Genomic DNA, 16895 nt, shown 5'->3' with positions numbered 1-16895 from the left:
CTTTTAGCTCTCAGTAAGGGTTCAGAAACATTCGTTTCTGAACAGCCAAAATGAGTGGAAGAGGAAAGGGAGGTAAAGGACTACGAAGAAAAGAACTTGTTAAAATGAGTGGGCGCGGAAAGACCGGAGGAGTAATTGGTTATTAGTTATGTAATCATGCCCCATTATCGTTTGCTTCAAACTGCAGCAATTTATAGGTGAGACTTAAGTACATCGGAAACGGGGATTATGTTGCTGAAGAGCTGATATTGCAAACGTCATGGCTGAATGTGCAGGACATATACTCTTTCATTGCTCTGCCCAGTAAGTGGGATTTTGAGCTGTGTTTCACCCAAGAGGCGCCTCTACGTCGCTTCTTAGAGATCTCTCTTTCCAACGCATCACTTCCGAAATGGAAAGACTGGCAAGTGGAGTCTTCTGTCCAGGTCGAGGTAGTGACTCTTGTTGTTAAATTCTGGACTGGAAGGATTCCAGACCAAGATATCGAGCTATATCTTAAAAGGTACTGCGAGATTCTTCAACCCCCAGTCAAGCCGGTGGATAAATTCGGATTCTGGTATGGAGTCCGAAAATACAAAGTTTGGATGCGTAGAGATGAAGCTGGACATATAATCTCTATCCCGAATTCCATCTCGTTGGGCCCCTATAATGGCAGGATTATTTATCCTGGCCAATTGGTGAGGTGCTTTATCTGCCAAGGCCCAGACCACCAGGCGAGAGAATGCCCCACTGTCAAATGTTGGAAATGTGGTGAGTTGGGCCACAAGGCTAAAATTTGCCAAAACGAAAGTGAGTGCTCCCTCTGTGGTGCGAAAGGGCACACTTTCTTTAAATTCCCCAAGTCCTACGTGAATATACTTAAATCTTCCCAACAACCTCGACTTTCTGACACCATGGATTTCCCTTCCTTGGTGGATCCTTCTCAAGTTTTGGATCCCCCCGTGAATGACCAGGTGAGAGAGCCCTCTCCCTCTCCTCTCCCTCTCCTCCCCCTCCCCTTCCTCCGACGGCTGCCTCACTGTCACTCCCAGTTTCACTGTCACTCCCAAAGAGGGATGACAACAAGGAGGTGGGAAGGGTACGAACACTGAGCTATGCAGGGGTGGATACCTAGATCCGGAAGCAATTTGGCTTTCCTGCAGTGTGAGACTACTGGCAAAAAATCTGCCCTGAACTTCACCTGACCCTCATTCTCTCGCTCTCTCTCTCCCTTTCTTCCTCTCATTCACTGCTCCAAAGTGGCCGCATGTAAATGCACACCAGCATTCTCTATATATCTGACGTCACTCATAGTCATACCTGTAAATGGAAAAACATGATCTGGGAGGCTATTCTGGTCGTGGTTGTCTTGTTTCTTTATGTTGTTGTGGGTTCTTAAGAATGACACCATTACTTGAAGAGAAGGTATTTTATCGAACTGTGGTTCACATGTAAACAAAGCTTCGCCATCACAGTCTACTCCGAGGTAACTCGCTCTGCTCTCTAGCTCCCCCTACAGTCTAGGAGTATTAACAACATAAAACATGATACTAGGCAAATAAGGATTTGCTGTTATCATTACAGTGGTCAACACCTGGCCCTTGGATGGCCTCTTGCACTGGAGGCTACGGTGCAAGCCAGGGCCGAAGCAGGACATAAGGCCCTTCCTTATCATGCTCAGGCCCTGGCCTTTGTCACTCCTTCCTCCTCCGTTCCATAGGCAGATAAGAGAGGTGCAGTCTAGGGGCTGGGTGACGCCTGTCTCTCACCTGTGTCACTCAGTGCCCTCTCAGTCACTCTCCAGCGGGATAAACAGGATAGTTTCTGATTAAGGCTGGCCCCTCAGTGACCCTTTTCACATTATAAAATCTTTTTTTTTTTTTGTTAGCACATATGCTTGACAGAACTGTTCATGCTGCTGTCAGTGTTTATTTCTTAACTGCGCAACTAATATTCAAATTCAAAGTTCCACTAACCTAATTAAGCGCAAATTTTGATACATTTACAAAAAAGGAATTCTTTTTTTTTTTTTTTACATTTGTTGGCTTCATGTTTACTGTAGAGTTAAAGTTATTGATAGAATTTCCAATAGCTGTGATCAAAACTGAACTCTGTCACATACACACACACACACACTCTCTGACTCACTCACTGGCCTGCACCAGTTACCAGTCACTTTGTGGAGCATTGGACTGCCATTACCTCATAAGACTTTGTTGTTATACTATCTCTTACCGTACATTACTAAATCTCCATTTGCACTATTTGCCTATTTGCACTACTCTGCCTGGTTTACACTCAATGTCATTTACCCTTACCTGAATATTGTATATTGTATATTGCATAGCTTTCTTGTTAATTTGTATTGTATTTATTTAAATTTTTACTTTTTAATTATTTTATTTGCATTTTTTAATCACTCTCTTATATTTAAATGTTCATTTGCTATTTCATCTAGGGTTTGAGAGTAACGAAATTTCTATTCTCTGTATGTCCTGTACATGTGGCAGAATTGACAAATAAAGTTGACTTTGACTTTGCTTCCAGCAATACTGGCAGAATATTAAAGGAGGAGGACTACCTCCAAATTCGTCAACTTTTTCTCAAATCAAGAGCTGGACAGGACAACAATCCAAAAACTAAACCTGGTTTTGGAATAGATAAGGCAAGCTTCAGGAATCACCTTCCCCGACCCTAATGAAAATGTGTGGACTATGCTTAAAAGGAAAACAACCAGAGTTAGAAATTCTCATGCACCCAATTCTTGTGGGTTTTTTTTAAGCCATTAAAGGCACATCCTGTATGTCTGATATGATTGATTATGCTCAATAATCGATCCTGGAAAAAGGACACTTCAAAGAACTAACTGAAACCCACAGAAAACCCCAAATTACAACGGCTTTCATGAATCTGATGGGAATACATGACTGAAATTTTAACTTGTTGCACTTTTGTCTCTTTACCTTTGATAATGACAAAAATTTCAGTTCCTTTAGCAAATAAACAAAATGTATAATCACACATTTTACAGCTTGGAGTATAAATATGGCCTTTTTAACAGGTATATTATTAGATGTTCATTTAGGGTGGTACTTAGCAAACAGTAATGTGGCAAGTCGCAGTTTTCATTATCCTTATATCTATATCTGCCCGCCCCCTCCTGCTCAGTATCGTTTGTCCTCCGGCGGCGTGGCCACGGTCACCTCTTTGCTCCCGAAGTCTCAGAAGGCTGTCATGTGGAAGGCCATGTTGGAGAAGACCACCAGGTACTCGAAGGCGGCGAACAGGGAGTAGATTCCTGCTTCACAGTATTTGTTGTGGCGTCTGAAGAAGTAGGCGGCGATCACACAGCAGCTGATGTTGAACAGGAAGAGACGCAGCTTCCAGTGATATGATGTCACTTCCTCTGGGCTCACGTAGTGTCTCTTGATGACGTACCACAGCCAGCATGTAATGAGCATGTGCACCAGCGAGCTCCCTATGAACGTGATGAACCCGTACTTATGAACACTGTAGGTTTCCGTGGACAACACGTACGTGAGCATCACCAGGCCGGTGTTCTCGGCGAGGCTGCAGAGGAGCGCCAGCCCGCTCAGCAGCAGCTCCGGCAGCCTGTTGGCGAAGCGGCTCCGGTAGAAGCTGAAGTAGGCGAAGGCCACCAGGTACCGCGGCGCCGAGTGGAGCTCGATGCAGCCGCGCCAGATGTAGCGCTGCGGCACACCGCTGATGGACGGGAGGTAGTTGGACACCTTACAGTGCGTGTACGTCGCGTCCTCATAGTGGTACCAGAGGGAGATGAAGATGCAGGCTATGAAGCCGGTCACCGGCAGCAGAACCGTCCCCACGGCGAAGCTTTTGAACGGCAGCCGGATGAGGAGCCGGTCCCGGTCCAGGCTGCTGTACGGCCCCTGGAGCATCCTTCACGGCTCCCCGGGCTCGCTCCTCCTCGCTGCCATCGAGCCCCGAGTCTTGCTTTTTTTTTTTTTTTTTTTTCTCTAATTAAAAGCAAAATAGTTCTTAAAATCTGCTTTTTGTTAACTCACTTTTAGGTCTTGGACTCAGAAAATGCTGTTGGATCGATGCCGCCCAGTATTGCAAGTGATGTGTAACAGACCACTTAAGCCATTGTTAAAACTGAAAAACACTAAATTCCTAATTTTATTTCATTAGACTTCAAACAAAAGACAAACAAAAGCTTTCAACAAGAGCAAATAGGTTAAATTCTTTAAAAATTACTGTCTGCAAGCATATTCCATTACATATTGAAAAACAATCACTTTAAAAAAAAAAAAAAAAATTGTAGTAACAACAATTCTAGACTCGCATCACTGGATAAAGCAGCTGAATGAATCAGAGGATAATATCTGGTGACCGGAGGCCAATCAGAAGCGTCCAGCATCTTCAGCGACACCCGCATTCATCCACCACCATGTCCTGGTAATGCTGAAGCACCACATTGTCATTGTTGTCGTAGTAGAGCATGGAGATCGAGGAGAGACGGATGGGGACACAGCAGGGCTGTGGCGTGTTCTCTGGATCCAAGGAATGCACCAGGGTCTGCAGGATGGCATGGTTGGTGCCGTTCAGGCTCTCACTGAGCGGGAACGGACACTCCCCGTGGCAGTAGTTGGCTATGAAGCCCTGCGGGGCGATTACCCAGTCCTGCCAGCCGACATCTTTAAAACTGATGTAGAGGCGGCGAGCTTTACACACATTGCTGGGTGTCACGGGGATGTGGATGGCGCTTCTCCTCTGTCTGGACCGACACCGATTTGGGTTGAGGGACACAGCCACTAGTGAGGCCTGAACCAACGGGAAGGTGAAGTCTTGTTCCAGTGGGAGGGAGTTACCGGGGTAAAACAGAAAGAACTCTTCCGGGTGTGGTCCGAGAGGGAGCAACTCTAAAATTAAGCCGTAGTTAGACCCCGGTTTGCGCCAGCTCTCTGCCACTGCTGTGAGATCCATGGTGATGGAGGTGGACTCGGGCTGCAGCTGGACCGACTGGGACAGCAGGAGTCTGCGGTTCGCCTTAGGATTAGTTCCATTCAAAGTCGATCGGATCACTTTATAAAGAGAGGCACTAATGGCCTGGGACCCTTGCAGCAGCTGCACGGGACTGAGGGGCTTCCAGTGGAGCTTGATTTCCAGATGAGCCAGAGATAGCATCTCCACAGGCTGCAGGATGGACATGTTGAAGAAAAGATGCTTCTCCAGGCAAGCCTGACAGCTGCTGCTCCAGCCAGACACCATCCTGCCTTGGTCTTGGATGTATCTGACGATGTTGCCGCGGACTCCATACTCTGACACCGTGCAGGGTTGGCTCTCCAGAGCCTGGAGCTTCTCGGCCCTCCGGAACATCCTCCAGAGAGCAGAGGGGACATGGCGCCGGGGCTGGAGGCTCCCTGCAGGCCTCGGCCTCTCGGAGAGCCCCAGGGACCTCAGGAGGAGCTGCTCCTGCCTGTTTGTGTCCTCCACAGGTGAAAGGGCACACGCGCCGAGAAAACACACTGCCAGCAGCAACACAGGAGTCATGCCCGGACTTTCTGTTGATGAGTCCCGAGTCTTGCCGCGTCCACTCATTTTAGTTCTTTTCTTCGTAGCATGGAGAGTAAGAGAAAATGTGGCCCGATCAGCTCAAAGCCTCGCTTATATTTCCGCAGAGCGCGGGCGGATTCGTCACGCACCAATCGCAGAGAGGCTTGCGGCAGCGCGCAAATTCAATGCACTTTTCTCCAATGAGCAGCACACACCGAGGCGGGGCGATGCTCCACATGGAGCCCGTCACCAATCACGAGCCGGAGCGGCACCGCGTCACAGCCAGTCACACACTTTAAGAGCAGCGAGTCTCCTCTGTTCGCTACATCCAGCTGGCTCGCCGCATCCGCAGAGAGAGAGAGCTTAAGCTGCACGCTCTCCTACCAACAACGGCTCTTTTCAGAGCCACCTCACTCACACCAAGAGCTCGCTCCTTTATTGGTATTGTTTTTAAAATTGAATCTTATGCTCACACTTCAATCTTCATGCTGTTTCTATTCCTGAAATTTCAGTTGGCATCAACATGGAATTCACTGACTTCAGTTACGAAATTTATATTTAATAAAGTATTTTTCAAAGAAACCTGTTAGTCACTTAAAGTCAAGTTCACTCATAAAATGTGTCCTTCATAATAACGTTACAGGCTATGCTAGGCTTTGGCCCAATACGCGGGTTATGGATGAGAATAGAATGAGGCAAAGGACACCGCTTCCTCGTTTCTCTATTGTCAAGTCAAGTCATCTTTATAGCACAGTTAAAAGACATCAAGTGTCGTTCAAAGTGCTGGACAGAGGGATAATATAATAAAAACAATATAGATAAGATGAAAACATTGTAGAAAAATTGTAAGACATCCATATGTGTACATGCAAATATGCACTGTTATCTTTTGCAAGTAAAGCAACCGTCTCATGAAAACTTTTCGTCGTTGTTTCCTTAAAAAATATTTATATTTGTGACAAAAGTGTGCAAAATGCCCAACACACACAATCAAACACGATCTGTACAGCGTGATGAACGTCATCTGTTTTAAATATATTAACTGAACAATCTGCAACAGAGTTTGACAATATTTTAAATAATTCTTTATTTTTTGAAAAGTGTTTTATGTGCTACATTTACAGCTCACCTTTATGATGCACCGCAACAGAACAAACTAATGAACACATTATTCAAATCAACTTGTTCTCCTGGTCCATTTTAGATCAAATCTAAAAGTTAAAATTTTATTCAATTTGTATTTGTCACATAGACAATCATACATAGTGCGACATGCAGTGAAATGCTTATGCCAGACCATACAAAAACGAAACGAAACTAGCAATAAATAATATACAATACAATAATACTAATACTACTACTACTAATAATAATAATCTTGGTTTGTCTTAGAAACGTGTAAGTTGTTTGAGGAGTCACATGAGTAGCCTATATTTCTGTCATAGGTTTCATGTTTAATAATGCTGCTTTGTTGCTTTTCACGGTTTCTGTTTGGAGACAGAACAAACAAACCGATAAAGCTCGTATTTTACGTTTCCTGTTTTACCACCATGCGAAGGGACTTTACCTCGTTACTGCTGCTGCTGTGTGTGTGTGTGTGTGTGTGTGTGTGTGTGTGTGTGTGTGTGTGTGTGTGTGTGTGTGTGTGTGTGTGTGTGTGTGCGTGGGTCGCAGGGGAGGGGCACTATGTGTTGTAACCAGTGACTATGATGTAACTGTACAAAGTGTGTCAGTCAGCCCACTAGCCCAGACACCGACCAAACGGCTAGCCCCTGCCCCAGATGGCGAACAGAGAATGGGGGTGTGTGAAGACCCCACGCCTCACTCCTCCCGCTCATTTATTGTTTTGATGCATGCACTGATCAGTGGTCTTTGATCAGTGGGTTTTGGTCAGTGGTGTTGATCAATGGTCATGAGAATTTGCATAATTATGATTAAGGAACTGACCTTCCAGCCCATTGTTCCTTCAGTGGGCTGGTTTCAGTCATTATGCAAATGTACTGTTTATAAGATTGGAAACCTGCAGTTAGCTGAGACTGATAAAGTCACTTGGATGAGTGACGAAACGTTTCTCCCACAAAACGCTACGTCCAGATGAACAGAATCAACTTTTGGAGATTTACTTTCCTGGATGATTGAGAATGCATCAAGACGATGCATGCTATTCTAACGTACATTTAAAACATGGGAGGGGCATGGTGCCATGCCTGAGGCTCAAACACAGGTGAATAAATTTATTATTTATTCAAATTCAGTTAATTCCGTTTTTTTTAAGACTCGGGTTTACTGTATATTGTCAGGATTATCTATGTACAGCTGACCAGAATCCATCAGATTCTGCAAACACAAATATGGTGTTGTGGCGATCGGGAGCTTAAAGCTTTACAGTCACAGGGGAAACCCGACTACGCCAACCTGGGAGTTTCACACAGACAGTATCTATAGATACTATGTACTATGCAAATGAACAAGAAGGCACTAACTATAGTTAGTGCCTTCTTGTTCATTTACATAGTTTCTAAGGTTTGTAACACTTGAGCCAGAGCCGTGATTGGGAGTAAAATAACGAATTTATTGACAGCTATTTAAAACAGACATCAGAAGATGCAATCATGTATTTGCACGTGTACTGTTAACTGATTCAGAGCCTGGATTACCAGTGGGCGAATGCATAAATAATCACGAACCACGGAATATCCCACCACCAGGGCACCCAGTCACCTCTACTTTAGGCCTTCAGAGTAAAAACACAACTTATTAATAGACCCGAAACGGGAAATCAAATACTCCTCTGTGGTTAATCCGACTCCACAAACATACCAGTAGTACGAACAGCCTTAATCAACCAAAAATAAATATAAATAAATAAATAAATGAATCAAAATAGCAGCTACTATTTATAGTCGGACCATACAATTTGATTGGCCACAACCGATGATTAGCAATGCAATGTTAAAATAAAATATTATTTCTGCTTCACGGATTTCACCCAGCTCAAAAGTCACATTTACACAGCATACAGCAGAGTCAAGTACACTTGATGTGTGGACTTTATAACAGTTTTTAAATTGTGTTGATAGGCACGTGAAACCAGAGTTATGATAAAAAAAATATATATATATATGTAGCTGTCGCATTGGAATGTAATTATTATGTGATTGCAATGTTCAAAATTTGGTGTTTAATCTGGATTCATGTTGTGTTGTTGCCACCTACTGGTGGGCCTGAGTGTGGCGCTTTGTGGTGCGCATGCTTTGGGGTGAGGCTCAATTAAGCGCACGTGTCACCAGAGACTGAAGGCTCGAGCCAGAAAGAGAATGCTGGCCTGTGTAAAGGGTGGAAATATAGAAGATATGGACTACAATTGCTCATGAATGTTCAGTAGAAAGGCGCACACGGTATGTTGGTGCATTTACTTCGTGTGTATGTTTTATTTGAGTTGTAATTTTTGTTCTGCTGATGTAATATCCGTGTTTTTCATTGATCATTTCACCATAGTTTTTCACGGTGTTTGCTGGTGAAAAGAAGATTAAAATACTGGCTGAACATCAGTTGGAGCATGGCCCTTTATTCTACTTCGAACATGAAAAACCTTCAGGAGCAGTTATAATATATATATGCAATGTTTGTTTCTTTGTTTTCCTGAATACTGCCATTGATTGTATTTATATTTACTGCAGGAAGAAACGGTAAAAACTGCGTTTTATAAGGAAATCTCTCTCTCCGCCTGCAAAACCAAAAATAACCCCACCCTTTCTTATTGTTGGAAAAATGTACTATGTCGACCAATCAAAAAAATGATATGGCAACATGGCATTTAGTTGTTTAGGAAGGGGGCAGGTTTTAGAAGTGACAGCGGTGTTTTGAGATATGAGAGATTTGCGACGTTTGTTTGGAGTCTAAAGTTAGTGTGTTGTTTTGGAGTGGCACAAATAATTTGTGTGGCATCAAATTTGATGCAGAACACCGGATTGTTCTGTAAATAGTTTGAAATGTTTATTTAAAAAATGCCTTGGCTGCATTTTTTGATAAACAGCTGCAAAAAACGTTGTTGTTTGCAAAACTCAATAACGTTTTTGAAGAAGTAACTATGTAATTAATTGCCCAACATTGGTCATTATAAACTGTATTTGCAGACAGAGAGTTACAGGACTCTCAACCACACCACAGACTCATAATACAAGTCAGAGCTTTATAAAAAAAAAAAAAAAAAAAAGAAAGTTGTGTTTTGAAAATTGGAGTTCAAGTTATTTTTACTTCCAATAGTGTTAACATACTACACAGGTCATGAACAAGATTTTTTTTTTTAAATTTTCATTGTAAGTGGGCTAAAGTAGTTAATTAAAAGTAGTCTAACATAAATGTAAATGCTGTAATTTGATTATTTTAATAAACCATGTAACTTGGATGGATTCAATGCTGGCGTGACCACAGTCACACGTCTGCTGTTGCTCACAGTGGTCCACGGGACCGCTCAGGGAGTTTGTGTGTTCGCTCAGACACATGAAAAATTAGAGGGAACATGGTGGCAATACTAAAGGGCTCATAACAGGCCAAAGTGTTGACATCATCTGTGTGCAGTTTACAACACCCCAAATGTGTACCCATGCACCCCACATTGAAAGTGTTGAAAAAATCTGAGCAGTCTTTCATCAGGGACACGTGTGTGAATAATCGTGGTTCAAAACCATGTTTTTAATCCAAGTTGGGGCATGACATTGTAAAAATGTTCAGGGGTATGAAGCTCAATAATGTAGTGCTGTTGTGTTTGTGTTCTTTATTCTAACTCGGTAGTTAGAAATAAATAAAGAATGTGTCATAGCTTGTCATAGGTACTGGCTGACACCTCATTTTGAATAATCCAGCTTTGCACCAAGTTCGTGAAGCACAAAATTATTTCAAAAACGAAAGCTAGGGATAGTATTTAATGCACTTTGAGACCTTTGTATGTTTGAATTTGGCAGTGGGTGTTGTGAAGCCTGCCTTTTGCGACAGCACCTTTTATTTCACTGCATCTAATCCACTGCAAACGCTGATGCTTCTCTTTGTCAGAATAACTGTTCAGGCCAAAGAGCAGAAAGAGTCAAACAAATTTCTCTTTGTGTGAGACGAACTAAAAAATGGGTTATGCTGAGAAAGGATTTTGTTAAAGGTGCCAACATGTGATTAAAAGCGTCACAGGAAGAAAAAAACTCACAAAAACTCAGTAACTATTAATGTTTTAAATGTGTGTGTTCACATGATATTGGTTTATGTTGCTGATTTTTCATTTTCGCTTTGGTTTGTAGTTTTGCAGTCAGCCATCAGTAAGGTGTGAGCTGACAGCAGCTTTCTGACACTGTGAGGAAGGTCGACACTGCCCTGACTGCTGCAACGGAAGAGGTTAAATAGAAATGTTGTTCTGCACTGAGTCACAGTTTAACTTGAACTGTTGATCAATGAAATGTCTCTGGTTACAGTCGAGGGCCACCATCAGCCTGCAGGGCCGCACTTTGAGAGCTTTAATTGTTACACATGAAGCTTAAATGTATTGTGAATTTTTAGATATATTTTGAAATATTTTGTCACATGACTTGATGTTGGCATTTAAAAATGTGAAAAAATAAATAAATGCTGGTTTTAAAATTAGTTTAAAAATGGATACTTCAGCATTTTGTTTTTATTCTGATTTAAATACTTAGTTTGTGCTCTACAACACAATACAATAAAACTTTATTTAAATAGCACATTTAAAAACCAGAGGTATGCCAAAGTGCTTCACAGAACCAATTAAGAGCAATAATAGATACAAATACAAATATACTGACAGGTGGGACAGGTACCTGATGTGAGGTATATAAGACTGCCTACAGCCTCTCTATACGTCCTCACATCTCTCACCTTTGATCACAGGGAGTTACTCTGGGTTTACAGTTCTGCATGTTAAACCTCATCAGTATCTTATTGACATATGTTTCTTGTGACATTGTTATACATCCCTCAGACTGAGTGAAATCAATACCCAGAAAATGCTGAAGTCTGCCCAAGTCTTTCATTTTAAATCGGACTGAAAGCATTTCTTTCACATCCTTCATTACCTTTTCATTGCCAGCTGCAATTATCCACCCAGGTGATCACCTTGCCATGTCCTGCCTCCTTGGTATAAACACAGTAGTCTGCTGGGTTTTACCTGAAACAGTTCTCAGTTAGGTAGGTTTAGTTCAGTCTTCATGTTTATTATCTTGTTCCCCAATCAGTCATGTCTTCTTTCACTCCTGTCTCTGTGCTCCGTGTTCCCTGTGTTCAATGTCAAGTCCACATCTTTGTGTTATACTTCCTGTTTTACTTTGACGTTCCCTTGTCTCATGCCAGTGTTTCAAGTTTTGCTTCCCCTTGGTCCCGTCACGTTTCATTTCTCCCAGCTGTGCTCTCCTCCAGTGTCTCATTCCCTCATTATCCCTCAGTATATTTAAGCCCCATGTTTCCCTTGCTGTGTGTTAGGTTATATTATTTCCTAGTGTAGCTCCCATCCAGCAAATAAAGCTGTGGGGTTTTTTTGTTTACTCTTCGCCTCTGTTAGGCTACGTTCACACTGCAGGTCTTAATGTTCAATTCCGATTTTTTGATCAAATCCGATTTCTTTGTCTGCTTGTTCACACTACAAATAAAATGTGACAGCAAACACACTCTAGTGTGAACCCTCAAAGCGGCCCGCGTGCGCAAAAGAAGACGTCACACACAACGCGCTCTGTTTAGACTCAGACCAAACAGTATTGTTTGAATGATGGCCCTTAATATAAAGACTTGTTTCAGACTTTACGTTTCCCAATTTTGCTTTAAGTTTTAAAGTTATTTTGTTATTTACATATGGCCTAATAATTATCCTTATTGCTGTTTTAGAGGAGCAGTGCTTCAAAGGAAAGTTGCAGATTTCTGTCAGAATCTGCAGATTATACAGTACAAATAAAATGTTCATGTTTCTCCAACATTGTCTTCCCAACAGTTTCACTGACATCTACATGCCAGGAAGCGTTCACGATGTCTTCTCGGGCTCTTCTCCGGCGCTGATAATTGGCGTCTGTCTTGTGTCAGTGAAGTAGAAGACGGATTTAAGGTGACATGGCCATTCAAACAGCAGTCGCTTTCTAAAACATCAGATATGTATCGAATTCAGTACCACATACGAAAGTGACCTGGGTCGGATTTGAAAATATTGGATTTGTGCTGTTCACACTGTCATACCATGATCGATATGGGTCGCATAGGGTCAAAAAAGTCAGATTTGATGCGCTTTCCCCTGCAGTGTGAAGGTAGCCAAAGTCTGCATTTGGGTCCTCCAATGCCAGCACACAGCCTGTTCATGACAAATGCAGCACATAACAGCAGGGTGCAAGGTGCTAGCAGGCATCTACACGGTACGCCATAACCAAGTGGCCGGCTTAGTATACAGAAACATCTGTGCTGAGTGTGGCCTGGAAGTCAAACTGGGAGAGTTGAAGGTAGTTGAGAATGACTGAGCTAAGATCCTGTGGGACTTCTGAATGACAGCAACATCAGGAAGAAGGAACACGAAAAGCTGGAGAAATACCAAGGGCTCAGAGAAGATGTGGAGGGTGAAAATAACAGTGGTCCCAGTGGTAATCAGAGTGCTTTGTGCAGTGACTCCCAAGCTAGACGAGTGGCTCCAGCAGATCCCAGGATCAACATCTGAGATCTTTCTAGAAGAGCACAGCCCTAGGAACAGCTAAGATACTGCGCAGGACCCTCAAGCTCCCAGGCCTCTGGTAGAGGACCTTAAACGATAGACCGCCCGCAGGGGCGAGAGGGGAATTTTTAATGACCTTGTGTGGGTGTGTCCTGTCAACTCTCCCACCTTGGTGAGCTTTGTCTGGTGGCTGCTTGCTCCTCCTCTGTGAAGTGTGTGTTTTGGTGATTTAGCCGTTTTCAGTTACTTTTCAGTTTAGTAAAACTAGAAGTGCTAGAAAACCTAAAAGTCAACCAAACACGGGGGCCAGTTTAGCTCAGTGGAAAACAGCGAATTGAGTTCGAGTCCAACCTGCGGCCCTTTGCTGCATGTCTTCCCCGTCTCCCTCTTCCTCTGCACTTTACTCTTCATTTTCACTATTACTATCCAATAAAAGGCAAGGTGCCTTGTTTCTTTGAGGATTTCTCCAAAATGTGATGATCAGAGTTATGGATGGTCTGGTATGATAAGTGGTTTTGTTTGGAGTTGTGCAGAACTTGTCTGTGTTACCATTTCAGAGAATATGATCAAGAGATGACAATAGCCAAATTGTCCAGCAGGTGCCACTGTGGAGATGGTTTCAGATTGTTTTGAATCGTCAATACAAGCACAAACACTTCAAATCTTTCATGAAGCCTTGCTTTGCTCATCATGGTGACACCTTCACTGGAGATCTGTATCTCATCATTGCCATAGTTATGTCACAGTGTAGCTGGAAGCTGAGCCAAAATCCAGATTAAAGGGCAAACTTCATAAATCGCAAAACTGACCTTTATCTTCTGAAGCAGAAAATCCACATTTATTCCCAACTAAGGGTTTAAATGCACAAAGGGCCAAAATAAGACAGAAATAAAACAGAAAACAAACACTGAGACAGAGACTAAGATGCACAAACTTGACAGGGACAAAAAAGAAAACAAACATGAAGCTGAAACCAGCTAAACCTGGGGTAGGGGTTTGGTCGGTGTCTGGGCTAGTGGGCTGACAAGACTGACACACTTTGTACAGTTACATCATAGTCATTGGTTACAACACATAGCAAGGGCGTAGATTTGGTTTTGGCATTGGTGGGGACGGATGATTCAACCACTGAACCCTGCCCTGTTCCTTTTTTCCTTTTTGTCGCTTCTTGAGAAACAAAAAAAAAAAAAAAAAAAAAAGGAGAAATATACTTGCCTACATATGCTATTCTTCATGCTTTTAAATCATTTAAAATTATAGTTCATAGTTTTATATGTGAATTATATAATGTTAAATTACTATTAAACAAATGACTGACTAAGTATTTTAGGCTTTAGTTTACTTCAGCCATATTCCATATCAATCAGGTATCATACAAACATAAAAATAGCTTCAAATACAGTCATGACAATAAAAGAATATGACTTTAAGGACTTAACAACATTAGTTCAGTTATAGTGCACCAACATCTCTAACACATTAGCACTAAGGGAACACTGAATAACCTGGTAGTTTTTGTCCATAAAACCACTTAGCTACGATTACCACAAAAGATCTCTCGGCAAAACGATGCAACATTTTAGGCACAATATTGCCCCGATCAAATCAGTGAGCTGGGATGTTTTATTCTCAACATGAACTACTGTTACAGCAAAAGACATGGACTACTGGTGTCCCACACAACAACTCAATGTCCATGTGAAGGAGCCAAACACACGCCTGCTCCTCTTGTTAACTGAGATAAACTGCTGGCATATTTGTTTTACATCTATACTGTCCAGTCTCTCCTGGTGGACATGGCATACATCAGGATTGTTTAATCTCATTTGAGTCATTGTTGACCTTAGCCATCTTTTTAGTCTTGTGAGAGCACTGAAGCTTCTTTCAGCCTCAGTACATGCGTTTTATCCTCAGATTAAAATTATTGTGTGCTTGATGTGCCTCACCTTTGGCCCTGGCTCTTCCCCTCTGACTGCACTAGGACATATTGCTACCTGATAAAATAACACATGGATTCGTGCCATATAAAAAGTGAGACATGTCAATTCAGATTCTTTGTCAAATATACACTAATGAAACAATTTAAGATAAGATAAGATAGAACTTTATTAATCCCTTACATCAGCAGCCTAACAATTGTCATGATAATAAATACTAGTTAATCTATAGCACCAAATCATCAGTCAGTCACCTGTGAACTCACCTCTTCACCTCTGTCCGAGCTACAACATGGCAGAGCTGCTTCTGTCACCTGATGAATAACAGTGAGCCATTCCACATACATGCAGTCACACATGTGCTTCAAATACAGTCATGAACCACCAAGTCATCATCCAACTTCACCTGTGATTCTTGTATCACCATTACTCCACCACTACACCATTATTAAAACAATTTGTGCAAAGTGCACTCCAAGGTGGAATATTTGCAAAATCATGACTACCTCATGATATTTTGTCTCAAAAATGAACCCTATGAATATGTCAGCACCATTAGGATGAAATTATTGTGGCACCAACATTTTAACGTTAGACACATACTTTTAACAGCCTCTGTAAACCAATATCCTGGCCTGCTCGAGGCTGCCGTTTTCTCTGACAGTTTCAATCAAAATTGGAAATGCTACTGTGGGAGACTGAGAGGACTAATAGTGCTGCCTGTTGTGCAGTTAGTTTCCAAAACACGTTATTCATGGTTACATACAATTTCAGACTGATGTGGGCTAAAGCCTAGCATAGCCTGTAACGTTATTATGAAGGACACATTTTATGAGTGAACTTGAGTTCAAGTGACTAACAGGTTTCTTTGAAAATTACTTTAATGAATATAAATTTCGTAACTGAAGTCAGTGAATTCCATGTTGATGGCAACTGTAATTTCAGGAATAGAAACAGCATGAAGATTGAAGTGTGAGCATAAGATTCAATTTTAAAAACAATACTAAGAATAAGAATAAAGGAGCGAGCTCTTTGTGTGAGTGAGTGAGGTGGCTCTGAAAAGAGCCGTTGTTGGTAGGAGAGCGTGCAGCTTAAGCTCTCTCTCCGCGGATGCGGCGAGCCAGCTGGATGTCTTTGGGCATTATGGTGACCCTTTTGGCGTGGATAGCGCACAGGTTGGTGTCCTCGAAAAGTCCGACCAGATAAGCCTCGCTGGACTCCTGCAGAGCCATGACAGCAGAGCTCTGGAAGCGCAGGTCGGTCTTGAAGTCCTGAGCGATCTCGCGCACCAGGCGCTGGAAGGGCAGCTTGCGGATCAGCAGCTCGGTGGATTTCTGGTAACGGCGGATCTCGCGCAGAGCCACGGTACCAGGCCTATAACGGTGAGGCTTCTTGACGCCTCCGGTGGCCGGGGCGCTCTTACGGGCGGCCTTGGTGGCCAGCTGCTTCCTGGGGGCTTTGCCGCCAGTAGACTTGCGAGCAGTCTGCTTGGTTCGTGCCATTCTTCCTCACTATTCTTTCCCTGTAATAAGAGCATAAAATGTAGCGAACAGAGGAGACTCGCTGCTCTTAAAGTGTGTGACTGGCTGTGACGCGGTGCCGCTCCGGCTCGTGATTGGTGACGTGCTCCACGTGGAGCATCGCCCCGCCTCGGTGTGTGCTGCTCATTGGAGAAAAGTGCATTGAATTTGCGCGCTGCCGCAAGCCTCTCTGCCATTGGTGCGTGACTAATCCGCCGGCGCTCTGCGGAAATATAAGCG

General features: G+C 42.9%; 4 protein-coding genes across 4 annotated transcripts in view; 1 reads left to right on the top strand and 3 right to left on the bottom strand.

Annotated features, from left to right (window-relative positions):
- Nucleotides 1–16895, top strand: part of LOC308401547 (uncharacterized protein) — a 201331-nt gene that overhangs the window by 76556 nt on the left and 107880 nt on the right. The window lies entirely within an intron of this gene.
- LOC308401451 (post-GPI attachment to proteins factor 2-like) lies at nt 43–4046 on the bottom strand. The gene has a single exon (XM_080889659.1). The coding sequence runs from the start codon at nt 3894–3896 to the stop codon at nt 3201–3203; it is 696 nt and encodes a 231-aa protein (XP_080745785.1). The 5' UTR covers nt 3897–4046; the 3' UTR covers nt 43–3200.
- LOC308401245 (protein DVR-1-like) lies at nt 4231–5635 on the bottom strand. Its single transcript, XM_080889380.1, has one exon. The coding sequence runs from the start codon at nt 5557–5559 to the stop codon at nt 4381–4383; it is 1179 nt and encodes a 392-aa protein (XP_080745506.1). The 5' UTR covers nt 5560–5635; the 3' UTR covers nt 4231–4380.
- LOC308401732 (histone H3.2-like) lies at nt 16128–16649 on the bottom strand. The gene has a single exon (XM_080890108.1). It carries the CDS (start codon nt 16635–16637, stop codon nt 16227–16229), a length of 411 nt encoding a protein of 136 aa, XP_080746234.1. The 5' UTR covers nt 16638–16649; the 3' UTR covers nt 16128–16226.

Source organism: Rhamphochromis sp. 'chilingali' (genome assembly GCF_963969265.1).
Source record: "Rhamphochromis sp. 'chilingali' genome assembly, chromosome: 1".
NCBI classification, from domain to species: Eukaryota; Metazoa; Chordata; class Actinopteri; order Cichliformes; family Cichlidae; genus Rhamphochromis; species Rhamphochromis sp. 'chilingali'.
The sequence above is the reverse complement of the archived record's forward strand: the minus strand, read 5'-3'. Positions and strand labels throughout refer to the sequence as shown.

Coding starts and splice junctions, on each gene's coding strand:
- LOC308401732 (XM_080890108.1), bottom strand. CDS start 16,637: ATGGCACGAACCAAGCAGACTGCTCGCAAGTCTACTGGCGGCAAAGCC.
- LOC308401245 (XM_080889380.1), bottom strand. CDS start 5,559: ATGAGTGGACGCGGCAAGACTCGGGACTCATCAACAGAAAGTCCGGGC.
- LOC308401451 (XM_080889659.1), bottom strand. CDS start 3,896: ATGCTCCAGGGGCCGTACAGCAGCCTGGACCGGGACCGGCTCCTCATC.